This window comes from Nerophis lumbriciformis, linkage group LG33 (assembly GCF_033978685.3).
Source record: "Nerophis lumbriciformis linkage group LG33, RoL_Nlum_v2.1, whole genome shotgun sequence".
NCBI classification, from domain to species: Eukaryota; Metazoa; Chordata; class Actinopteri; order Syngnathiformes; family Syngnathidae; genus Nerophis; species Nerophis lumbriciformis.
In genome coordinates, this window is record NC_084580.2 from 17,299,885 (window position 1) to 17,314,136 (window position 14,252).

The 14,252-nt window shown below is 38.2% G+C and overlaps 1 protein-coding gene across 4 annotated transcripts in view; it reads left to right on the forward strand.

The window, feature by feature from the left end:
* The first annotated feature begins 2,461 nt into the window (after nucleotides 1-2,461).
* The window catches only part of ntrk2a (neurotrophic tyrosine kinase, receptor, type 2a), a 261,742-nt gene continuing 249,951 nt past the window's right edge, over nucleotides 2,462-14,252 (forward strand). For all 4 annotated transcript variants that reach the window (XM_061928983.1, XM_061928984.1, XM_061928985.1 and 1 more), the window contains exons 1-2: nucleotides 2,462-2,920; nucleotides 9,622-9,696. In XM_061928983.1, coding sequence (XP_061784967.1) covers nucleotides 2,658-2,920; nucleotides 9,622-9,696 — 338 coding nt within the window. In that variant the 5' untranslated portion in view covers nucleotides 2,462-2,657. The remainder of the gene's footprint in view (nucleotides 2,921-9,621; nucleotides 9,697-14,252) is intronic.

Below are 14,252 nucleotides of genomic sequence, written 5' to 3' on the forward strand. Positions count from 1 at the left end.
GGTTTTATCAAATACATTTCCCCCAAAAATGCGACTTATACTCCAGTGCGACTTATATATGTTTTTTTTCCTTCTTTATTATGCATTTTCGGCCGGTGCGACTTATACTCCGGTGCGACTTATACTCCGGAGCGACTTGTACTCCGAAACATACGGTACAAGGATCTGGCGAGAGTCAGGTGACTGAATAGTAGGTCCTAAAAACAACCCATTTTGGTTCACAAACCTCAGTTTGGAGAAAGGCGCACCATTGCCACCCTCCCTCCTCCTCCTCCTCCTCCTCCTCTTCCTCCTATGTGATGTCTGACAAGGACATTCTTCCTTCACAACACAAGTGCAAAGAAATGTTAACCCTTTGTGAGAAAGAGAGAGAGAGAGAGAGAGAGCGGGAGAGTTTTAATTACTGCTCCGGTTTGGATTTTATGAGCCCTCAAAGTCGGCCCCGTCCATCGCTGCTTGCAGCTTTAATTTTAAATTGCCTTTCAAATGTCTATTCTCGGTGTCGGGTTTTATCAAATACATTTCCCCAAAAAATGCGACTTATACTCCAGTGCGACTTATATATGTTTTTTTTCCTTCTTTATTATGCATTTTCGGCCGGTGCGACTTATACTCCGGTGCGACTTATACTCCGGAGCGACTTGTACTCCGAAAAATACGGTACAAGGATCTGGCGAGAGTCAGGTGACTGAATAGTAGGTCCTAAAAACAACCCATTTTGGTTCACAAACCTCAGTTTGGAGAAAGGCGCACCATTGCCACCCTCCCTCCTCCTCCTCCTCCTCCTCCTCCTCCTCCTCCTCCTATGTGATGTCTGACAAGGACATTCTTCCTTCACAACACAAGTGCAAAGAAATGTTAACCCTTTGTGAGAAAGAGAGAGAGAGAGAGAGAGCGGGAGAGTTTTAATTACTGCTCCGGTTTGGATTTTATGAGCCCTCAAAGTCGGCCCCGTCCATCGCTGCTCGCAGCTTTAATTTTAAATTGCCTTTCAAATGTCTATTCTCGGTGTCGGGTTTTATCAAATACATTTCCCCCAAAAATGCGACTTATACTCCAGTGCGACTTATATATGTTTTTTTTCCTTCTTTATTATGCATTTTCGGCCGGTGCGACTTATACTCCGGAGCGACTTATACTCCGAAAAATACGGTATAAGGATCCGGCGAGAGTCAGGTGACTGAATAGTAGGTCCTAAAAACAACCCATTTTGGTTCACAAACCTCAGTTTGGAGAAAGGCGCACCATTGCCACCCTCCCTCCTCCTCCTCCTCCTCCTGCTATGTGATGTCTGACAAGGACATTCTTCCTTCACAACACAAGTGCAAAGAAATGTTAACCCTTTGTGAGAAAGAGAGAGAGAGAGAGAGAACGAGAGAGTTTTAATTACTGCTCCGGTTTGGATTTTATGAGCCCTCAAAGTCGGCCCCGTCCATCGCTGCTTGCAGCTTTAATTTTAAATTGCCTTTCAAATGTCTATTCTCGGTGTCGGGTTTTATCAAATACATTTCCCCAAAAAATGCGACTTATACTCCAGTGCGACTTATATATGTTTTTTTTCCTTCTTTATTATGCATTTTCGGCCGGTGCGACTTATACTCCGGTGCGACTTATACTCCGGAGCGACTTGTACTCCGAAAAATACGGTACAAGGATCTGGCGAGAGTCAGGTGACTGAATAGTAGGTCCTAAAAACAACCCATTTTGGTTCACAAACCTCAGTTTGGAGAAAGGCGCACCATTGCCACCCTCCCTCCTCCTCCTCCTCCTCCTCCTCCTCCTCCTCCTCCTCCTATGTGATGTCTGACAAGGACATTCTTCCTTCACAACACAAGTGCAAAGAAATGTTAACCCTTTGTGAGAAAGAGAGAGAGAGAGAGAGAGCGAGAGAGTTTTAATTACTGCTCCGGTTTGGATTTTATGAGCCCTCAAAGTCGGCCCCGTCCATCGCTGCTCGCAGCTTTAATTTTAAATTGCCTTTCAAATGTCTATTCTCGGTGTCGGGTTTTATCAAATACATTTCCCCAAAAAATGCGACTTATACTCCAGTGCAACTTATATATGTTTTTTTTCCTTCTTTATTATGCATTTTCGGCCGGTGCGACTTATACTCCGGAGTGACTTATACTCCGAAAAATACGGTATAAGGATCTGGCGAGAGTCAGGTGACTGAATAGTAGGTCCTAAAAACAACCCATTTTGGTTCACAAACCTCAGTTTGGAGAAAGGCGCACCATTGCCACCCTCCCTCCTCCTCCTCCTCCTATGTGATGTCTGACAAGGACATTCTTCCTTCACAACACAAGTGCAAAGAAATGTTAACCCTTTGTGAGAAAGAGAGAGAGAGAGAGAGCGAGAGAGAGAGTGAGAGAGAGAGGGGAGAGGGAGAGGGAGAGAGAGAGAGAGAGAGAGGCTTGGCACGATCCACGCAGTGTGACATTGTGATTTCTGCTGCTGGATGAGGATTTCACAAGAAGCTGGAAGAGGAGCAAACAGGACATTTCATTGTTTTTCCCTTCATACCTTCTCAGTCCTGCCAAACGTGCTGCACTCCTCCTCCTCCTCCCCCTCCTCTTGATTGGCAGCCGACCCTGTGGTGCTCAAGCCGCGCGGTGGCTGCTCCGGCGCGCCTTGGCTGCTGAGATCCGCACCCGACAATGAGCGCACTGGGAGCCGGCGGCGGTGAGCCTCCGTCGTCGCGGAGGACGAGTCGCGGGCGGTGGCGGACTTGGACGTGGAGCTGCTGGCTGATGCTGGCGGGGATGGCGACGGGCTCCGGGGACCTGTGGTTGTCCTCCGAGGCATGCCCGCCCTCATGCACCTGCAGCAGCCCCAGGATCTCCTGCGTGGACCCGGAGAAGGGCATCAACGCCTTCCCCATCCTGCAGAGCGAGGCGGAGATGGAGAACATCACCGACATGTGAGTGCATATTTTAATTTTTCTTATTTTATACCGATATTCATCCAGATCTCCTCCGCTTGTCAGCTGATGTCTGCAGCTGATAACCACAGCTCATCCATCCATAACAAATTGACACAACCTCAAGCATTGTTTTTCCTTTCATTTCTGCATTTAAATCTATGGCACCTGGCAGAAATATCATTGGTAAAGCCTTACAAATGGAGAAATGCATGTGCATGTCCAAATCTAAGCACACACACACACACACACACACACACACACACACACACACACACACACACACACACACACACACACACACACACATGACCGTGATTGTCTATTTATGAAGCACACAAGCAGAGAAAAAAAAAAAATCCATTTTGCAAGTGATTTTCTCAGCTGGTGTCAGCTGCTTTGTAGAGGATGATCAGACTAATCAACATGTCTCCTCGTCCGACAAAATGTTGAAAAGAAATAAACGACAGAGATGGAAACTTAACTTGGCAAAGGAGACATGCGACCTTGTTGATGGTCACTTTTTTTTTCCTTTCGGTCAGATAAACTCCAATCTGTGGCCTTGGTTGGTCCTTGGGTGCTTTTTTTTTTGTTTTTGTTTTTTTCTTACCCTTCCTAATCATTTTTTTTTAAATGAGCACTCCTGCTGAAATGCTTTCCCGAGTGTGTCGCTTGAGGAAAACACACAAACTACTCATGGCTGTGCAGGATTAAAAAAAAAGAAGGGAAGGCGTAGTTAGAACTCTTGACACGGGCTGAGATAAGCTGGGTGTTAATGTGGTCTATTCAATGAGAATTATTAGTACTTTAAAGTGATAAATTTTTTTTTGATATTGTTCATACTGGAGCGGTTACATTTACTGCAATATTGTACATGGTAATTGGGATTTGTTAAATATTGTATATACCAGGCTTGGGCAATTATTTTGACTCGGGGGCCACATTTAGAGAATTTTTTTTATCTGGGGGCCGGTATATCTATCTGAGATAAGCTGGGTGTTAATGTGGTCTATTCAATGAGAATTATTAGTACTTTAAAGTGATAAAAAAATGTTGATATTTTTCATATTGGAGCGGTTACATTTACTGTAATATTGTACATGGTAATTGGGATTTGTTAAATATTGTATATACCAGGCCTGGGCAATTATTTTGACTCGTTGGCCACATTTAGAGAATTTTTTAAATCTATTTTTAGGAACACTAATACAAAACCTCACAATAATGTCTGATTGAATGCTAAAAACGTTATGACAGACCGCCTTAAAAAACGTAATGGAATTTAAAAATTTTCTATGAACGATAAAACACTGAATATTGACAAAATATGAACGTCACACCCCCTTTCGATTGACATATTTTACAATCAAGTGAAACGCAACAAAAATGCAACAAACAGTGAAATATGAACGCGGAGGGTACAAAATAAACCCATCTACAATCTGATATATGTGGTAAATCACTAAGCTTTAGAACTTTGTTGTGAAAATCTCCTTCCGCGTCTGTGGAAACGCTTCCCGCCCACACTGCTTGGTGCCTCGTCTGAGCTGCTGTGACGTAGATGACCATAGTAACTAATTAGATGACCATAGTAACTAATTAGATTACCATAGTAACTGGTATATCAGCCATAAGCACAGATTCCAACCATTGAAATACTTTGTATAGTAGAAGACTTACGGTCATTAGAAAAGATGAGTGCACATCATAATGGCAGCTACACTTTACATCTTAAACATCTAAAAAAATTTTTGGGGAATGTCCGGCGGGCCAGATTGAAAAGCTTAACGGGCCGCATGTGGCCCCCGGGCCTTAATTTGCCCAGATCTGGTATATACTATATAAAAATATAATATAATAATATAATATATCAGTATATATTATATACTGTATACATAATATGTAAATATTACATATATGTTCTATTTTATATTGCTACCACGGTACATTTCTAGTCTACTTTATACTTGCATTATCCTTTCCATCCTCACCCTTTCCATCCTTTGTAACTGAGCTACTGTGTGGAACAATTTCCCTTGTGGATCAATAAACTTTGTCTAAGTCTGAAAAGAGTTTTAAATGCATGACAAGAAAGCATGTCACAAAAAAAGTGCAAAAACAGCCAAGACTTTATTTTTAATAATGATTTGGAGTCCATGAGAAAGTGGGAGGTCATTATTATTGTATTATTGCGCCACACAGCAGCAACGGAACCAAAGTTGGTAGGGAGCAAAGTGCTCAAACAGCATTTATAGCGCTCAATAGGAGCATCAAGTACGTTTTAAAGCGTATGTATTGTTAGATAAATGTGGAGTTAATACAAAACAAATAAACCAGGACGTTGATTTTAATTAAGGTGTCCCGATCTGATATTGATATCAGCAGATGGTATCGACTTGCATGTAATAAGTGTCCTTAATTGAACAATATTGCAGTCGACAGCACCGCATTTGTCAATGTAAACATGACGATTGTTGCGTATGTCTCCAAGGTATATACGCTTGTTAGAAAGCATCCAGTAACAAATGTGTCTGCATCATTCAACTTACTGTGTTGTGAGCTTAACTTAACTGTATCAGCGTTGGTTATAAGGCATGCACTCGCATTCTAAAGTCGAGGAAGCATGTCATGAGAAAGTGCAAAAACAGCCAAGACGTTATCTTTAATAATGATTTGGAGTCCATGAGAAAGTGGAAGGTAATTATTATTGTATTATTGCGCCACACAGCAAATACAAATGAACACATAAGTCCATTCTAGACGGTTAATACCTACCATTGTTCTCTGACTCATTACACTCGATCGAGCCTTTTCGAACGAAGTAATACAAATATTTACCTCTAAATGTCCTTTAATAAGCAAACAATGTCGGTCTTTTTTTAGTATTTTAGTAAAGAAATGTACAGGCTACTAGGAGCTAGCACATAATAGGACACAAACTAGCCATATGTAATAAGTGTCCTTAATTGAACAATATTGCAGTCGACAGCACCGTATTTGTCAATGTAAACATGACTATTGTTGCGTATGTCTCCAAGGTATATACGTTTGTTAGAAAGCATCCAGTAACAAACGTGTCTGCATCGTTCAACTTACCGCGTTATGAGCTTAACTTAACTGTATCAGCGTTGGTTATAAGGCATGCACTCGCATTCTAAAGTCGAGGAAGCATGTCACGAGAAAGTGCAAAAAACAGCCGAGAAAGCAACCAGTAACAAACGTGTCTGCATCATTCAACTTACTGCGTTATGAGCTTAACTTAACTTAACTGTATTAGCGTTGGTTATAAGGCATACACTCGCATTCTAAAGTCGAGGAAGCATGTCACGAGAAAGTGCAAAAACAGCCGAGAAAGCATCCAGTAACAAGCGTGTCTGCATCATTCAACTTACCGCGTTATGGGCTTAACTTAACTGTATCAGCGTTGGTTATAAGGCATGCACTCGCATTCCAAAGTCGAGGAAGCATGTCAAGAGAAAGTGTAAAAACAGCCAAGATGTTATCTTTTAATAATGATTTGGAGTCCATGAGAAAGTGTGAGGTAATTATTATTGTATTATTGTGCCACACAGCAAAAACAAATGAACACATACAGTAAGTCCATTCTAGACGGTTAATACCTACCATTGTTCTCTGACTCATTACACTCGATCGAGCCTTTTCGAACGAAGTAATACAAATATGTACCTCTAAATGTCCTTTAATAAGCAAACAATGTCGGTCATTTTTAGTATTTTAGTAAAGAAATGTACAGGCTGCTAGGAGCTAGCACATAATAGGACACAAGCTAGCCATATGTAATAAGTGTCCTTAATTGAACAGTATTGCAGTCGACTGCACCGCATTTGTCAATGTAAACATGACTATTGTTGCGTATGTCTCCAAGGTATATACGCTTGTTAGAAAGCATCCAGTAACAAACGTGTCTGCATCATTCAACTTACCGCGTTATGAGCTTAACTTAACTGTATCAGCGTTGGTTATAAGGAATGCACTCATAGTCTAAAGTCGAGGAAGGATGTCACGAGAAAGTGCAAAAACAGCCAAGACATTATCTTTAATAATGATTTGGAGTCCATGAGAAAGTGGGTAATTATTATTGTATTATTGCGCCACACAACAAAAACAAATGAACACATAAGTCCATTCTAGACGGTTAATACCTACCATTGTTTTCTGACTCATTACACTTGATCAAGCCTTTTTGAAAGAAGTAATACAAATATGTACCTCTAAATGTCCTTTAATAAGCAAACAATGTTGGTCTTTTTTAGTATTTTAGTAAAGAAATGTACAGGCTACTATGAGCTAGCACACAATAGGACACAAGCTAGCCATATGTAATAAGTGTCCTTAATTGCAGTCTACAGCACCGCGTTTGTCAATGTAAACACGATTATTGTTGTAGGTATATGCGCTTCTTAGAAAGCATCCAGTAACAAACGTGTCTGCATCATTCAACTTACCAATCTTATCATTCAACTTACTTAACTTACTTGAGCTCAACTTAACCGTATCAGCGTTGGTTATAAGGCATGCACTCGCATTCTAAAGTCGAGGAAGCATGTCACGAGAAAGGTCAAAAACAGCCGAGAAAGCATCCAGTAACAAACGTGTCGGCATCAAACAAATTAACACTCCACTTTACTTGAAAGACGGCATAAGTCCATTCTAGACGGTTAATACCTGGCCATTGTTCTCTGACTCATTACACTTGATCAGGCCTTTTCGAACAAAGTAATACAAATAAGTATCGGGATTTGTGCTGATATGTATAACGTCGGTGTATCAGCCAATACTCAGGGCCCCAATATTGGAACGGAAGTGAAAAGGTTGTACCCTAATGTCATGACTGGTTCATTTATCTTCTTTTGACTTATTTTTTGCTTATCCAATCCAATCCAATCCGCTTTATTTATATAGCACATTTAAACAACAAAAATGTTTCCAAAGTGCTGCACAACAATATTAAAAACAATATTAAAAACAATATTAAAAACAATGTTCAAATATTATCCTAAGCTCCACCAATGACTGAATAAAAACAAAAAAATAAATAAATATAAAAACAATATAAAAATAAATATGATTAAAAACTTAATTTAAAAGGGAAAAACCAATTAAAACAGTAAATAGAAATCAAAATTTATAAAAAACACAAAGGACAGAGGACCACACAACTCACGTAGTGTTAAAAGCCAAAGAATAAAAGTGGGTCTTAAGACGAGACTTACTGTGGGAGCGGTTTGAACGTGGAGGGGCAGAGTGTTCCAGAGCTTAGAGCAGGCCCCTGTGTCCCCTGGATTTAAGTCTGGTCTTGGGCACCACGAGCTGGAGCTGGTTATTTTTTGCTTGAATTAATTCTTGTTTTTGGTTATCGTTTTTATATTGATATGATCTCGATGTTGTATGTACTTTATGTCATATTTTATTCATTATGGTACTTTTTCCGTCACTTAGAATATTGTTTGTATTTGGTACATTAATGTGTATATTGTAGGCCATTGGTTCTTTGTTTTATTTTTGCAAAAAAAAAAAAAAAATTTTTTTTTAAATTGCTGTTTTTTATCTTTAGTATGAAGATTATTTTTATGTACTCAGTGGCCTAGTGGTTAGAGTGTCCGCCCTGAGATCGGTAGGTTGTGAGTTCAAACCCCGGCCGAGTCATACCAAAGACTATAAAAAAATGGGACCCATTACCTCCCTGCTTGGCACTCAGCATCAAGGGTTGGAATTGGGGGTTAAATCACCAAAATGATTCCCGGGCGCGGCCACCGCTGCTGCCCACTGCTCCCCTCACCTCCCAGGGGGTGATCAAGGGTGATGGGTCAAATGCAGAGAATAATCTCGCCACACGTAGTGTGTGTGTGACAATCATTGGTACTTTAACTTTAACTTTAAGTTGTATTTTTTTTATTTGTTGTTGTTGCTATTTTGGTATTACAAAATCTTATTATTGATCGTGTTGGACTGCATGGTAATCTTTTGTTTTGTGATTGTGTGATGTTTTTTTTTGCCTGGACCCCAGGAAGAAAAGTCTTCACTGCGGGGGATCCATAATAAACTAAACTAAACTAAACCCCTATTTCTTAATGCCAATATTTTGTGACTCTACTTTTTAGATCCATACTTTAAAAATGTGTCTTTAAAGTTATTTAGTTCATGCATTAGATGGCACCAAAGTACATTGGCCTTGTGTTTGTTCCAGAGCATTAGGTCAATTTGATTAGTCTAACTGTAATTAACCACATTTTTACTCAAACGCTTAAATAGCGGAATACTGGAATACGTTGTGGTCGTTTACAGCATTTTGTATAGCTCGTCCACATTAACATTTCTGATCAGAGCTGGTTATTTTTGGTCGGTTAAACTAGTGTCACATCTAGTGTTAAAATAAGAGGACTTATTTACATTGTTTACAACTCAGAATGTCTGTCCTTACTTTAAATGTAGTAATACAAAAAAAAGGACCTACTGTCCTCCATTAACCTTCTAGAAAAGCACCGTCTCAGAGCCTTTCCTTTTAAAAATATTATTTTTTGGGTGTGTTTACGGTATGTACTTATAGAGGGGCAATTATACGGCTTTATCAGAGCTGCTTTGTGTCGCTCCGTATTGTGTTTTTTTTTGTTCTGCTCTTTTCTTGCCGCTGGGTTTAACAAACGAGCCGTCTGACACACGCATCTGGTATCTTCTGACAGCTACATCGCCAACCAGAGCAGCTTCTCCTCCATCAACGACAAAGACCTGCACTACTACAAGAACCTCAGGAACCTGTGAGTCTCCTACAGCATGCACTAATATAACGAGATCATTATAATACAATTGTGTTTTTTTTTTAAATGCAGTATTTCTCATCAGCCGCCACTTTTTTTCCTAGGCTTTGAAGCCTGCGGTTTATAAAGAGGTGCGGCTAACTTGTGGATTTTTCTTCGCTAATGCCCACAATGCAAATAGTTTACATAAAACAGAAACATGCTATGGCATCATCAGGTGCAGCGGGGTGAACATCTACAGTAATTCCTTCTGTTAAGTGCTTTGAACTGGAAGTACAAATGCCGTTCAGTTCTTCACTCATATGGTTTCTTCATTCATCACTCCGGGCAACGTTTGTACGTTTTACAATACAACTACAACCATTCATACTTGCTAAACCATCCCATGTGTGATGTTTGTAGGAGTGTTTTCATCTTTGTACGCGTCCCCAAACTTTTTGACTTGGGTGCCACAATGTGTTAAAACAATTTGGCCAGGGGCCGGGCTGTATGTATATATGTATATATATGTATATATATATATATATATATATATATATATATATATATATATATATATATATATATATATGTATGTATGTATGTATGTATGTATGTATGTATGTATGTATGTATGTATGTATGTATGTATGTATGTATGTATGTATGTATATATATGTATGTATATATGTGTACATATATATGTATGTATATATATTTGTATGTATATATATATATGTATATGTGTATGTAAATGTGTATATATATATTTGTATATATATATATATATATATATATATATATATATATGTATATGTGTATATATATATTTGTATGTATATATATATATGTTAATGTGTATATATATATGTGTATATATATATATATATATGTATATATCTATGTGTGTATATATATATACATATATATGTATATGTATATGTATATATATATATGTATATGTATATGTGTATATATATATGTGTATATATATGTGTATATATATATATGTATATATCTATGTGTGTATATATATTTGTATGTATATATATGTATATGTGTATATATATATGTGTATATATATATATATGTATATATCTATGTGTGTATATATATATATCATATATAGTATATGTATATGTGAATATATATATGTGTATATATATGTATATATGTGCATATATGTGTATATATATATATATATATATATGTATGTGTGGGAAAAAAAATCACAAGACTATTTCATCTCTACAGGCCTGTTTCATGAGGGGGGGTACCCTCAATCGTCAGGAGATTTTAATGGGAGCATTCGCATACCATGGTTTATATAGGGCACAGAGTGGGTGGGTACAGGCTGGCCTAGGGGCGTGGTGATTGGCTCATGTGTTACCTAGGAGGTGTTTCCGTCTATGGCGGCATGTTGTTACAATTTCGCTGCGCTTGTTGAGTGATGACAGGTCTGGACGGTAAATAATAAACAGTTTCTCTTTCAAGCATAGATTGCATCTTTTATTACCACTATTGTAAGGTGTGCTGGATGCAAGAATTTGCCATGTTATTGAATATTCAACATTATTGTCTTTGAGGTCCCAAATGTGTTTGCTGAGTTCTGTGGTATTTCGCAGGTTTTTGTTCCTGAAAGAAGCCTTGTGATTGTTCCATCTGGTTTTGAATTCTCCCTCGGTTAATCCTACATATGTGTCGGATGTGTTAATGTCCTTGCGTATTACCTTAGATTGGTAGACAACTGATGTTTGTAAGCACCCCCCGTTGAGGGGGCAATCAGGTTTCTTTCGACAATTACATCCTTTGTTGGTTTTGGAGTCGCTCTGTCTGAGGGCCGACGGCTCATTTGCAATTGTTTTGTTGTGGTTTGAGATGATTTGTCGTATATTGTTCATGCAGCTGTAGCTCAATTTAATGTTGTTCTTGTTGAATACTTTTCTTAGGATGTTGTCTTTGGGAAAGTGTTTGTCAATCAGATTGAGGAATTTGTGTCCAATGTTCGTTGAGACGTTTTTGCTGTATGGGGGGTTGTACCAGATGATGTCGTTCCGTTTTCTGTTCTTTTTTGGCTGGTTTCCTGGCGTGGGTTCATAGGTGAGGGTGAAATTGTATCCGCTTTCATCAAGGGCTTTTTGGTACGGGGGGGTTGCTTGGTCAAATTCAGCTTTGCTAGATGACAGCATCGATAGCCTTTTATTGATTCCGGTAGGTATTCTTTTCGTGGTGGTGGGTGGGTGGTTGCTGTCATGGTGCACGTATTGGAGTGTTGTGTTGGGTTTCGTGAATGGTTGGTAGCTGTTATTTCTCAGGTTGAAAGTGACGTCAAGGAAGTTGACGGTTTGCTTGTTGGCTTCAATCGTGATCCGTAGGCCGTTCTCTTTGAAAATTTGGCATATGCGCTTCTTGGTATTCTCGCTGCTCCTTGGCGAGGCGCGACACACTGCCAGTCCGTCATCACGTTAAATACCAAGGTTCAGATTGAGGTCAGCGAGCTGGGAGAGGAGGAAACTCCCAACGAGTTCACACGTTTCTGCTCCGTCAAAACTTCCCATAGTGACGTCAAATGTTGCATTGTTCTTTTTTTGCCATGGTGTACTGTTGTGGATGAGAATGGAGTTTTTTGCGTGGATGATGATGTTTCTTTCGTTGCCTGTGATTGAGTCGTAGTCTGAGGCGAAGTCTAGTGCTTGAGTCAGTAGGTCTTGCGTGATGGAAGGGTAAAATTCCTCGATATCAAAGGAGATAAAGTTGTGCTGTTGTTTGTCTTGGATGTTGTTGAACCATTTGATTACTGCTGCTGTATTTCTCCATTGGTTGAGTGGTGTTTTGTCCTTGATTTTTGTGTTGACTCTGTCCAGGATTATTTTGCTGATTTTTCCTATTTCAGATTTAGTTGGGTTTATTAGTCGGCATGTTGGGTTATTTGCGAAGTTGGGTTTGTGGTCCTTCAATGTGATGAAGGCTTCCTTGTTGGCTGTGGCGTCCACCCTGTCCTCAATGTCCAGTTCAGCCGCGATCCTGAGTATATATATATATATATATGTATGTATGTATGTATGTATGTATGTATGTATGTATGTCTGTATGTGTGTGTATGTATGTATGTATGTATGTATGTATGTATATATGTATGTATGTATATATATATAAAAGTGTGTGTATATTTGTGTATATATATGTATATATGTGTATGTATATATGTGTATATATGTGTATGTATGTATATATATATATATATATATATATATATATATATATATATATATATATATATATATATATATATATATATATATACCGGTACTTGAGGGGTTCTAAATATTTTTGACCTAGGCGCCCAACTTTTGAACTACACAGGGGCCCGGGGCCCACTCAAATATTAACACTGAATTAGTAATCTGACTCTTGATTTTAATCATATTCAACAATTAAATCTAACCTACAGTTTAGAACCTTGTCAATTTCTATAAATCCATGTGTTTATTTAGCACATAAAACTTAGGCTTAGGTCAGGCTGATTAGAAAAAATAAGTTCTAACCAATTAAAATGCATAAGAAGGGACTCATAAATAACCGAGGAACAATAAACGTACATACAATTATGTTGTGCTAAAATAAACAAAATAAAACTTTAGTCATAATTTTTGCGCTTTAGCTCCAGACTTCTTCTTCCTTTTTTAACCTTTATATACTCAGGAAAATGTGTTAGTTTGAGATTGTCATTACCGCCACAAGTGGTGAAAAAGTGTATTACAACTGAGTACCAAAACCACGGCTGAAAAACAGATATTTTTTGGCGGCCCGACCCTATGGTTAAGAAACACTGCTTTACATTCTACTTTGAAATTGACATGTTTGTATTCACATATGAGTGAACGATGACATGTTTAGGGCTGCAACTAACAACTAATTTGATAATCGATTAATCTGTCGATTATTACTTCGATTAATCGATTGATAATCGGATAAAAAAGACAAACTACATTTCTATCCATACTGGCACCATACTTATTTTGATTATTGTTTCTCAGTTGTTTGTAAATGTTGCAGTTTATAAATAAAGGTTTATAAAAAAATAAAAAATAAAAAATAAAAAATAAATAAATAAAAAAATAAATAAATTAAAAAAATAAATAAATTAAAAAAAGTAGCCTCTGCGCATGCGCATAGCATAGATCCACGAATCGATGACTAAATTAATCGCCAACTATTTTTATAATCGATTTTAATCGATTTAATCGATTAGTTGTTGCAGCCCGAGACATGTTATATGATTATTTAAAGGATATTCTGGCCACTTTATATCAAATTTGTTTGCACTTGTTTGTAAAGAAAAAAAAAAGTTTTAACAAAACCAAATTAATTTACTGGGTTTATCAATAATAAATGAAAAAAACAATTAAAGTTTTTTTTATTACATGTGTTTTAAAAAGCGGGTTTAAACTAAATGCATGCAATAATTAGTTTTTTTGTGTGCATGTGAACATACCAAGTTTGTGTGTATGGGCCAGCGATGTTGGGTTTAGGTTGGGATGGGGGGGCCCTTTAGAAGTTTGGTAATTGGTGTCCCA